The sequence below is a fragment of the Uranotaenia lowii genome, chromosome 2 (assembly GCF_029784155.1).
Source record: "Uranotaenia lowii strain MFRU-FL chromosome 2, ASM2978415v1, whole genome shotgun sequence".
Taxonomy (NCBI): Eukaryota; Metazoa; Arthropoda; class Insecta; order Diptera; family Culicidae; genus Uranotaenia; species Uranotaenia lowii.
Window position 1 is genome coordinate 252,004,708 of NC_073692.1, and position 11,729 is coordinate 252,016,436.

The following is an 11,729-nucleotide window of genomic DNA, read 5'->3' on the forward strand; positions in this document are numbered from 1 at the left end:
AATCAATTTAAACCCTTTTAATATATAAAATTTAAGACTTCCAAAATGACGAATGAAACAAAACCTTGATTGCCAATTTCAATGTTGCTTACGTCCCTTCTTCCAAACGGCGAATGTGCAGAGGAAAAAAACCTAGCACATTCGCTATGGATTCCATGAGCAAACAAGTGTATACAGGTAGAGGTTATCAGAATATCAACCTGGCAATGAATATTATTTCAGATTCTTCTTTTCAAGCGTTCTTAAATCGATACTCAAGCAGGCTTTCGAACGCTGTAAAATAATGCAGCAAGGAAAAGAAACCGAACAGCAGCAGTAGCAACAAACCTAACAACTAACTGCATCAGGCTGAGCGGCAGCAGCCTGCTGCTGTTAGTCACCCAATCACCCGATTCACACTTTTATTACGCATTCACTAATAAATTTACCGCTGCACTCGACAACTCAATAAGTTAACATTCACTATGCCGAGAAAATTAAAAATTTACCGGTAATTGCCTCAGAAACATTTGGGCGTAAGTGCAAGTTGAACGAATCAAAGGACGAATGAGACAAATTTCCCCTCCAGCTGGTCGGCAACAGAAAGCTGATCAGCAGCAGTGAGCTGGTTTGACCGATGGCGCACCCGATTCACACATTTCATTACGCATTTACTCACCAATTTACCGCTACACTATAGATATTTCACTTATTAAACAGCCACTACGCCGAGAAAATTGAAAATTTCCCATAGTATTTGCATCAGAAACATTTGGGCGTAAGTGCAAGTTGAACGAATCAAAGGACGAAAGAAAAGAGACGAATGAAACAAATTTCCCCTCCAAACGACGAATGTGTTCAGACGTATGAACGATTTATGTTTGAATATGTCGTATGTTCCTATATGATTAAAAAATAGCTCTAAAAATTGCAAAAAATTAAATTCATAATGTGGAATATCTGACACAATTAGTTTCCATGAATATTGCCTATTTTTTTAAGGGTTATCGGCGAAGGAATGAAAATAGGATTTGAAAAACACTCTTCAAATTTCAGAAGCGTTTTTCTCGGTTCGGTGTTTCTGTTTCATTCGACTTAATGAAAGCTCACGCGAGATTTAAACTCCCTTGGGCACTGCGAGCCGGCAAACGAACAAACACTTCTTCTTTCCCGGGTGGTCGCGCAACCGGGAATCTGTTTCCCAGACACGCGAAAAGAGAGCGCATTAATTGAGCTCAACTTCTTCGAATCGTGTTAACAGCAACGCATCATCTGTGCGGCTCTGGTGGCCAGATAATAGCAATGATTCGCGCCGCCAGTACTGACCTTGGTTGTGCGTTGCTTGAGCACAACTCCCCGACTTCCTTCACAAAATAACAATTATATTGCGGCACTTGTGGTCATAAAACGTTTCTTATTGCGCTGCCGGAAAGTCCTTTCTTAGGCGCGCGTTGATTGAGCCAATCTTCTTCGGCTCTCTTCCAAAAATACCGGCTCGCGGAGCCGGAACTCTTCTTCTCGTGCTGCCGGGAAATATTTTACTAGGCGCGCGTTTGTTCTGCCAATTTTCTTCAGCTCGTCTCCAACATCAGAGCAAAGGTTTATCGTCAGTACGGCTCATATGTGGCCGAAAAAACAACACGATGAGTCGCGCCACCTGGAATAATGCTAGGTGCGTGAAACATAACCAATAATGGCTTTCTGGTAGCTCTAACCATAAAACGGCGGCTGGATCTTCTTGGGCCATCTTGGGCATCTTCATTTGGCCCAATTATGATCGGCCTTTTTATACCGGACAAAAGGGAGATGGATTGCACGGCCACCGGAAGCAGGCTGTGGCCTTTGCCACAGCCTGGCCTTTGGCACTACAAAAAAAACCATACCATTTGTACCTAACCTCACTTTTGAAGTAAGTTGATGAGTGAGATACTTACTTCTTTGGAATGCGGAATTGTTGACACTTGTATTGTTCGGCGGTTTCGCATGTCCGGATTTCTCTGTGATAGAGATAAATGAATAATATCGCTTTATGCGATAATTAAACGCAAAATTTTACCTTACCTTTCCTGGTATTTTCCACGTCCCTGACAATAAACTTGTGCCTCGTGCTTCGTTCGGTTTTACTAAAGCCCTAAAATAGGGCTTTGGCAGGTTTGGTGGGTGAAATTTGAAGTGTTCGAACCAGGTTGTATTTCTTCGCGTTGTGTTGTCCTTTTTAATGAGGTGTTTGGGTGTTTGTCAACCCAGAATTTTGTAATTGTAATACCATGCGTAGCGTTGCTCCACTCGACGACTACCGGAAGTCCGGTAGACTTTGCCAAGCCCTGCGATCGCTCCTGTCGCGATCAGAGAGCACGTAATCCGAACATCTATCCGTACTGTGAGTGACAAAAAGTAGTCCTTGAATGTGTCACCCCTTCCACTGATGAACCAAAAGGACTGACTTGTATTCAAAGCAGCAAATTTGAAACCATATGAAAAACACTGCAGGTCGAGAAACTTCAATAAGCGCATATCATTTTTAAATTAACAGAGCATCTACCTCTAGAAGAATTTTCGGCCTCTGGGATTGGATGGTCCGGAAAATTAGTTTAGTTCCCGAAATCGATGAATCTGTTGCTGCGCTACCGGAATAAGTTCCGAACAGTACTAGCAGTGGTACTAGCTCGTTTTCCCGTTTTCGTGGTTCCAACTCTTCTTTTTTTTACCGTTACCGAAAGATTCCCACGCAAGAAAGTCTTTTAACCGATATTATTTGGACGCCTCGAGTAGATTACAGATTTGTGTTAAACGAATTTGTTAAAAAAAAACTAACAAGATTCAAGCTTATTCAAAGGATTTCTCTCGATAAAAATTAGTTCTTTGAATGTAAGGAATTCAATCATCACGAATACTTTGTTATCATTTTCATTCATAATTTTTAACATGCTTATTCAGGAATAAAGTTTAATGTTCAACGAGATAAAATAAATACTTAAAGATGAACCCTTAACTGAAACGGAATCGCATGTGTCCAGCACATAAATAAAACTTTTGGATACCTATGTTCAGTATTTAGTTTAAGATTAAATTGTACATCTATATAAGGGAAAATAGTTTTTCAAATCTATAATTACGACATTCTACATCGCTATCATATGGGATCCTTTTCCTATTCAGCTACTTCTTCTTCTTCGGATGACGAGCTTGCCGGAATTGTTGTAAACCAAGTTTCTCTGGTTTTAACGGTACTACAAGAAAATAGAAGAATTTATTACTCTAGTATTGTTTTGAAGTTAAGCGAGCACTTACGGGGTCTTCCTGCTTGTGTTGGTCGGCAGTGTCGAGGAGACACGGTAATAGTTTTGCTGATCTTCTTCATTTTCGGGCATTTTTCGTTGTAAGGTCATTGTTTCCTGGGGAACATCGTCTATTTCTTCCTCCAAGTAGTAGCGAGAACCATGTGCAGATTTGCAGTTTTCGCATTCACTTAAGTAGTCGTCATCTAAGCTGTTATCATTGGGAAGAAAGTGTTCCTTGGGGTTAGCACAGTTGGTTGAGGTGGTAAGAACGGGCAAAGGTTTTTCTCCTTTGTTTAACGCAGAATTTCCTCCACCACACGTGTTAGGGTTAATTGGACGAAGTTCTATGGAATGATCTACGAAAACTTGACCACTGGAAATCTTTTTACTGGCCGACTGTAGCTGTGATCGTTTAGTGTTAGCATTGAGAAACATAGTTGAAGATATCTGAGTTAATGGACTGATTTCCGTTGGGCCAGAAGCAGCACAGCGGTCGGCTGAGATTGGTAATGGCGGTGGTGGCTGCAGTGGTGACGGTATATTAATGACTGATGGAACCTTATTAACTACTTCTGTTAGTAAATTTGAACTACGAGTACTTATTTTACTAGCTTTCTTTGGCAAAGTATTAAAGTTTACATTAGCATTTGAATTATTTTCTGAGCTTGTGCAAGATTGCTGTTCTGTGCTTTTAGACTCTTGTGCATAACCATGACTAGCGGAAATAACATTTCTTGGCAATGATTTCGTGTAATTGTTCTTCCCTTGTTTGGTAGATGTTGATTTTACATAGCCCGTAGAACCGTTTGGTGCAGGTATGGAAAACTTTGCATTATCCGAAGATGGTTTGGAAATCGTATGCGTTTTGGAGTTACTGTAATAAGATTTGTGGTGAATATTTGAAGAACGCCCGTTGCTGTTTATGCTATGTTTATGCAATTTTGGCGGGAGCTCTGGATTCTGCTCTACATACATAGTATTCATCGATTTACGATGTAGTTCGTGATCGTTCGTGCAACCGTTCGGTTGAATGATTGTTGATATATGAATGTCGGTGTCGACACGAATTGCACTATTATCAGAATCATTTTTGGACAATCCATTCTTGAGAATCGGATTAAAATTCAATATACGCTCGTTTGAGAATGACGCTTTGCGGGATAGAGAATTTTGTTTCTTAAGACCCATCTGAGTATCAGTTTGAGCATGCTGATCTTCAATGTTAAAATCCGACCCGTTGTGGCTTTGTATTTTAACATGAGTGTTGTTGGAATACACATTGCGTTCGGCATATTCAGTGTTTTTCTTTAAGGTTCCTCCTTTGCATGCAGCTGAAGGATTTTGTAAAGCAACTTGTTGAGCGTTAGTCGGTGGAACGGCGTGATGAGAGATATTCACATGCTGCCTCGAAGTACCATCATTGATAACACGTTTTTTCATAGTCATAATACGCCTATTACTGTTGGAGGGAGTCGTAAGTGTCTCGTTGCCAGTAGGGGCCAAACCTAAGGAATGCGACGATAGATAAGACATGGGCATATGTTGAATTGGACACTGACAGGATAGGGCTCGTTTGGAGCCATTGTAACCGGCCTCCATACGATCCAATTTACCATGCGACTCTCGGCTACCCATACAGGAGGCATTGTTTGCATTCACCACCGTCATATCGTTCCGGGTATTTTTCAGTGGATTTATGATTGGATCAACGGCAGCAAATTGTCTTGGAATTGTACGGTGATATCTTTTGCCTGGAGTAGTACGGAATTTAGCCACTGGTGCTAACTCATCGTTGGCAGTATTGGCAGTAGTTTCATGTGGTATATTATCAAATACCGGAGGTGGCAAAATTCTACGATTATTGGAATTTTCGCAATGTTCGGTGTAACGTTCGGTGGCTCTATCTTTTGGTATCACATGTGCAATACTCCCTATAGCCAACGATGAACCGGACTGATTTAAGCATGTTTGGACTTCCTTAACGCTACTCACGGGCAAAGTAAAATTACAGTTATTGCTAAGGGTATTTAAATCGCAATTTTGGTTCGTGCATACTTCGGATGCACTTGTTGGTATGGTATAGTAGTTAGTTGGGAAAGACATGCAATTTTCGTGATTAATTACATCAGTATCGATAGTATCTATTACATTTGACGATGGGTCAATCTGAGCATGGTCATTTGTCAGGTTAGCATCAATTTCATTACCGGCTACATGGTTCTCGCCACTAGCTGTCGCAGTAAGATTCCCCCCATTGTTGATATTGATGTTGATCAGGTTCGTTGTATTCGCAGTTATAGTCTGAGAAGCCTCCGATTCTGTCATGGCAATGGGATATTGCCTTTGCGTGGATGTTGCAACGCTTTATAGAAAGGGAATACATGTAAAAGTTAATTTTTATTTTATGAAATGAATTTGCGGCTTTATCGGTGAGGGTTAAAGAGTTGAAATGAAAGACGGATAGAAGGTCAGAAGAAAATTCTAAGGTGGTGAAAAGAGCGAAGAGCATTTGAAATAGAAGCTTGACCACATGCTAAATTCTTTGTACCGCATCAATTAACTGTATTGAAGAAGTTCATAAAACAAATTCACGGTGATTTCTCCTCTTAAGTTAATTTTTATTTTTATTTTTAGATTTCTATTTCTTATTACTATTTCCATGAGCTGATTTAAGAGTCTTAAACTTCAGATGTCTACAATTTGAACGATTGATCAAAGATGTGAATGATTGATCAAGTCTAAAAGTTCTCGTTGTTCATCTCAAGAAGAATTGGATCTGATTTAGGATCATTATCGATTGTTCGGCTTCAAATGAAACTTCACTTTATTGTACTTGTGGGAATATTCAAACTATGACAAATATGGCAAATATTAGAAGCGATAGCAGTTTTGTTTGTTTAAGTTTCAACAGATCATCTTATATTCAATGATCTATTGCTAATGACGGCATATTAACCAAGGTCGCCCAAAAAACACCTGTGTTCTTTACAAAAAAAACTTGAATTCTGTGATTTGAACCTGAAAGTCTGTGACGCTATTTTTATGAAGTTCATTGGAAATCATCAACCCATAAACAAATTGGGAAATTTTGTACAGTCTTTAAGGAAAAAAATAATTTACATTACCTTGTTTTCATATTTTCATGAATTAGAGCCGAATTTGTACAGAATTTTAAAAATCTGTGAAAATTTTTAAAATTCTGTGATCTGTGACAAAATGTTGCTCAAAATTCTGTGATAATATAGATTTTTCTGTGATTTCGTCAACCTTGATATTAAATCGTTGAGTATAATATAAGTATTTTTGATTTTCATTAAGCACCAAAGTTCTACATTATTTCAGTATTTGTTACTTTCAAGAAGAATAATGTAGACTTTTTAATGATTGGTTACAACATTATTAATTATTAGAATAGCGATAAAACGGTAAATGATTTTAAAATCGTTCCTTGTTTGGAGGAAAACACTTTAAAAAAAGTTTGCAATTGTTATTCCTGTGTAACGTGGGATGAGATGGCTACATTTAATAAATTGAAACGATTATTTTACTTACCTCACGGTGCATGTATTCAGGGATTCAGCCTGCGCTAGGGCAATCGCTTCTTCATATGGCGGAGGAGCTTCGCCACGGGCAAAATAACTTCCGGGCGGTTTCCACAATTGGTAATGCGTAGTGCCGTGCTCGTACGGATAGTCCATGTTCAGTGAACCCGCACCAATGTAACCGATGTTGCCACCGATGTAACCGATACTACCCATGTTACGCTGATCGTCTATCGCCTGACGTACTTCGCGCACTTGTGTTTTCCGCTGGCGCAAACGATTTATCAGGAAAAAGAGCAGCGTCAGTGAGAGAGTAGCGGTCACACCGCTGGCCACCAGTCACATTCCGAAATCGTAATTTTTTTCGGAACTATTTGCCAGGGTATCGTCCAGGCAGATGAACTCACAGCATGAATTGCCAATTTGAAACGACTTACAATCATGCGGTGGCGTACATAATACAGCTTTGCACGCCTTTGGGTGACCATTATCGCATAAGCACAAGCGACAAGCATCTGATCCAGGAGGAACGTAATGGGCGTCTAGAGTGGGGTGGTAAGAAGGAAACAACAATGAACGAATATAGGAGACATATTCGTAAATTATTAATTATCAACATTAAGGGTACTTTACCTTGCTCGACTTTCTTCCCATTGACATCACGGCACTCTCCGGGTAAGGAAACGACATTTCCGTAGGCCCCTGAGGGAGAACATAGAAATATTCCAAATTTTTCAATCTTGCGATGAAAACGAACTCCCAAAAGGAAAACATAAAACAAGGGTTGAACAAATTTCAGCTGAGTTCAGGCATTACCTTCGGCCAACTTGGCTGCCCCGATAATCCAGATGCACTGCACTGTCCAAAATGCTAATAATTGAAAATCCTTACGCAGTTTGTCAAACATTTGTGTCATTTTTCTGGTTTACAGGAAGCTAAACTGTGAAATTCAAGTTTGATGATTTTGGATTGAAAAACTGAACTCTTCAGGTATTTTTAAAACTTGCAGTGCGCAAGCGTTTCAAGAGCCGTACAAGAAGGTTAAATACATACTGAAAAGAGAACAAGATTGTTATATATGTTTATACACTGAACCCAAAATCACACTTGAAATACACTTGAAGTCCCATGTAAATAGGAAATCAAAGATGATGGAACGCACATCTGGTGCTGGTGAACTTTTCTGCACACTTAGTGATTTTTTTCACACTTGGTGAATTCTATCGCACACCTGCTGAATTTTGCTGCACATCTGGTGAATTTCCGTCCGTTCTAGCGCACATTTCGGCACACTTCAGTGTGTTTCCAATGTGGCTTTCCTCGCGCGTTTCAAATGAACGTTGCATGTGGTTGCATCCCGGATTAGGAATGAATCCCATCCCGTATAGGAAAATCGGACCAAAATCGGTCGGATTTAGGTTCGTTAAACCCGTAAATCGGTCCAAAAACAGACTAGAAAACCAAGCAAATCGGACCGAATTCAAACCAAATCTGGACCGATTTGATCTTCCAGGTCTTGTCTTCGACGCTGCTTTTAGCAGCAGGGAAATAGTCCGTATAATCGGACGTTTTTTAACTGACATCTTTGATTTCCCATTTACATGGGATTTGATGAATTCCTCTGACTGAAACATTTTTCACGTGAAGTGTGTAAATGGCAGTGATTGAAATCCTCACCAATTTTCTCATCAGAGGCTCTCAAAATACCAGATCCCTGCAACGTTACACGATTTGTCTATGTATCGTGTGACCAACATCTTTTAAACATGTGCTCGTGAATCTCGTTTTTAAGCTTTTTTTCCTCAGATTTAAGCTTTTTTTGCCTTGAGAGCATAGGAGACGAAAGCTCAAATCTGAGGAAAAAAGCTTAAATCTGTCAAAACGAGGGGAAAAAAGGGGAAATCTGAGAGATGTGCTCCACACGGTTTGAATAACATTGCCGGGAAGTGCAAAATACACGCTTTGAGGCCTCGTATAGAGTTGTTTTTGACATTTTTCACGCACATTAACTGGCGTCTCACTGGCGTGTACGGACGAGAACGGGACAATTAACCTCCAAAAATTCCAGTGCAAAAATCGAGCAGCCGGCCGACGAACACGGTCGTTTTTGAGGTTAATGTTCCCAAAATGAAAAAGTGTTAGTGAAACGCCCTGAATTGCGACACGAATACTACTAGCGGCAAATAGGACTATAGCAATACAGGGGACGATACATATACATTCATTCAAACCTCCCCCCATGAGGAGGATCTGCTCTGAGAGACACTATTCGTTTGCTGCCCCGAACGAATTCTCTCAATATTCGGTTGCTACATGATGCATGAAGAAGACGAGGCACACATATTCATACGTTATTGAATTTGATGGACTCAAGCCGATAGCTGTCGTTGAGGAGAACATCTTTAACCTCGCCGCAAAGGTTGAGGCAACAACGACAACAACCGAACTTATTGCATTGCACAGGCCCGCAACGTATGAAGCAAGGAGGGGGAGGAAAAAGAAACGAAAACACTAGCTGCCTGCGTGCGGTTGCTGTGCAATAATAGCAATAGCAGAAAAACCTCGGGTATTCGATCCACGCACAAACGAGGAGACTCGGGTTTGCTGTGCCTTTTGAATTCGGTTCCCTCAAGAATGTAACAGGAGATGAGTGAGAGCCATTCGTTTGTTTTTTTTTGGATTCGCTGCCTCGAATGTATATTGCCACAGAGAACAGACGTACAAGCTCGAACAAAAAATCTTTAGAAAAGTGTGTAAATTTCAAATGCTGACACCCAAAAAATACGTTGAAACTTGACTTAAAACAGTGCCATCTATTGCGCCGTTCAAAAGTTACAAATCAAATTTTCACAGTTCTCTTTGGCGTAGTTGGTGACATCTGGTGGTTAAGTCAAAAAGGAAAAATTGGTTAAAATGTTCGTTGGAAATTTTACACAAGTTTCGTGAGATAGCTTGTACGTCTGTTCTCTGTGATATTGCTTCGTGAAGGCGGGCCATGTTGAGAGCGTATGCATTATCGGTTTTGTCGTTTTCGCTGCTTTAAAGCAACCTTTGCTTACGAGTAAAGCGTTGAGCGAGAGAAGGTTGATCAATTCATTCTCATCCAAATACAACCACTGGTAAATGGACCTTTACGTGTAGTGAAGCGACAGAGGTTCATTCCCAAAATTCATTCAAAGTGACGTTCCTCAGCTAAAGCGACTCGAGTTCCAGGATCCTGGAATCGAATAACTCGTTTGCTCGATTATCATCAACTCGCGCGCGGCGCAGAATGAGGGTCATTATTAATCAATAAGCTTCAAATTAAACAAAAAGGAAAACTTTTAATGCAGATCAAAATTGAAACCTCATCGGTTCTTTCAACTGTATTGACAACGCCAGAAAATATCTCATCGTACCAACCACTTTTATTCTGTGAATATACGAATGCACTATGTACGTTAAACTAGATACACAATTAAAAACAAAGGAAAAATACATCTTGTACATGAAAAGACCGACACAGATTGATTTCGGATGTCGAAATAGGCTACCGAAGCTCAAAACCGTTTACTGTTGCGTTATTTCCGGAATGGCTTTTAATCCAATTCTGGTGTATGTGTTCGATCTTATAACGTGCGCCAAATCCAAACGGAAGTTTTTAGAACAAAATATCATCGTCGCCTTCGTCTAGTAGGTTGGCTTGATCTCGGACATCTATGCCTTTTTCCAGCAGGGCGGCCCTGCGATCATCTTCCTTCTTTTTGGCGATGCGTTTCTTATCCTGTTATGTGTTGAAAGTGAAACAGAAAAAATAATATGTATTACCTACAGCAACGAAATATTACAAATAAAACTAAAAAGATATTTTACCTGAATTTTCTTCAAGCGATAGAATTCCTCTCTTTCCAACTCATCCAGTTCCGAAATGATATAAGCCAAAGTGCGATCTATGCGAGGAATAATAACTGCAATGGAAAAAGGCGAATCATTAAACAATGTAGAAGATATGATAAGCTGTTGTCATTTTAAAAAATAAATCCATCTGTCCATCAACTTTGATTCTAACTTTTTACAAGGTACTTACAGATGTACTTGAACTTGAAAAACAAAGTTCCTTGTTATGAGTATTAACATCATTAAAATTACCGTGTTCGATAGCGTTGACTCTTCTGTTGGTGATTTTGATAACTTCATCCAAGGTTACAAATGAAGTCTGGAGTGAAGCCAATTCAACGAGCAGCTTGACGGCGCTCTGGTAATTTTTCTTCAGCTTCTGCATCTGCTGACCACCCTTGGCCAGACCAGTCAACTCATATGTATCGCTGCCATCCTGGTAGGATTCGAAAACTGGCAATGTTACACCAGCGACGTTATCCTTTTTAGTGCGGATCTTGATTTGGGCCTTGGTAACGTTTTGCAGCACCACCTGGTTGAAATCTCCGGACAGAAACTTGGCCTCTGCCAGAGAAAAGGCTGCTTCCTTCATCACCTCTCCCATCAAGGTTTTCGTCTATGGAATGAAACACAGCATATTGTGGAATGTTTTCCATTTTTGATAAAATAGGACCCACCTCAATGATCTTGCTGAGGATCATTCGGAACCTCATCTGGAGGGCATCAGCCTTCTTCTTGAGTAACCCGTGACCTTTGTGGGCTCCAGCAAGACGAGCCTTCATTTGCATTTGGGCACTAAATTTGATAAAAAAAAACGCTATTAACTTTTCTAACTAAGATAGTACAAGAATACTTACCCGCGGGACGGGAAAATTGGAATTCGATCCTTGGACGACATTTTAAAAAGTTTCCTGGACAAACTCACGAATCGACCCACCAATGCAAAACTGGTCACAAGATCAAGTGACTATTTTCTTATTTTTTGCCCTCTTGACGTTTATCTCTACACTCAAAACGAACAATACAAAAAAATACGACAAAATAATTTCCA

The 11,729-nt window shown here is 40.1% G+C and overlaps 2 protein-coding genes and 1 long non-coding RNA gene across 3 annotated transcripts; all 3 read right to left on the reverse strand.

Annotated features, from left to right (window-relative positions):
* Positions 1–681: 681 nt before the first annotated feature.
* LOC129744010 (uncharacterized) lies at positions 682–2,423 on the reverse strand. The gene is made up of 3 exons (XR_008736775.1): positions 2,041–2,423; positions 1,914–1,976; positions 682–1,844 (listed from the first exon to the last, which is right to left on the reverse strand). It is a non-coding gene; the product is annotated as an uncharacterized LOC129744010 (long non-coding RNA).
* A 425-nt stretch (positions 2,424–2,848) lies between these two features.
* On the reverse strand, positions 2,849–7,830 carry LOC129744005 (uncharacterized). Its single transcript, XM_055736296.1, has 5 exons — positions 7,619–7,830; positions 7,436–7,504; positions 6,813–7,344; positions 3,271–5,622; positions 2,849–3,209 (listed from the first exon to the last, which is right to left on the reverse strand). Exons 3-5 carry the CDS (start codon positions 7,016–7,018, stop codon positions 3,131–3,133), a joined length of 2,637 nt encoding a protein of 878 aa, XP_055592271.1. The 5' UTR covers positions 7,019–7,344; positions 7,436–7,504; positions 7,619–7,830; the 3' UTR covers positions 2,849–3,130.
* Positions 7,831–10,187: 2,357 nt separating this feature from the next.
* Positions 10,188–11,693, reverse strand: LOC129749215 (V-type proton ATPase subunit D 1). The gene is made up of 5 exons (XM_055744156.1): positions 11,536–11,693; positions 11,356–11,473; positions 10,931–11,294; positions 10,655–10,749; positions 10,188–10,565 (listed from the first exon to the last, which is right to left on the reverse strand). The coding sequence occupies exons 1-5, from the start codon at positions 11,574–11,576 to the stop codon at positions 10,443–10,445; spliced, it is 741 nt and encodes a 246-aa protein (XP_055600131.1). The 5' UTR covers positions 11,577–11,693; the 3' UTR covers positions 10,188–10,442.
* Positions 11,694–11,729: the final 36 nt, after the last annotated feature.

What these genes read in the sequence shown, in the direction of transcription:
- LOC129744005 (XM_055736296.1), bottom strand. Translation starts at nt 7,018, where the DNA reads ATGGGTAGTATCGGTTACATCGGTGGCAACATCGGTTACATTGGTGCG. An exon ending in CTGAATACATGCACCGTGAG is followed by an intron (nt 5,623 to 6,812) that starts GTAAGTAAAATA and finishes CTTTCTATAAAG; the next exon opens with CGTTGCAACATCCACGCAAA. An exon ending in AACACAAGCAGGAAGACCCC is followed by an intron (nt 3,210 to 3,270) that starts GTAAGTGCTCGC and finishes ATTTTCTTGTAG; the next exon opens with TACCGTTAAAACCAGAGAAA.
- LOC129749215 (XM_055744156.1), bottom strand. Translation starts at nt 11,576, where the DNA reads ATGTCGTCCAAGGATCGAATTCCAATTTTCCCGTCCCGCGG. An exon ending in TCCTCAGCAAGATCATTGAG is followed by an intron (nt 11,295 to 11,355) that starts GTGGGTCCTATT and finishes TTCATTCCATAG; the next exon opens with ACGAAAACCTTGATGGGAGA. An exon ending in ATCGCTTGAAGAAAATTCAG is followed by an intron (nt 10,566 to 10,654) that starts GTAAAATATCTT and finishes AACACATAACAG; the next exon opens with GATAAGAAACGCATCGCCAA.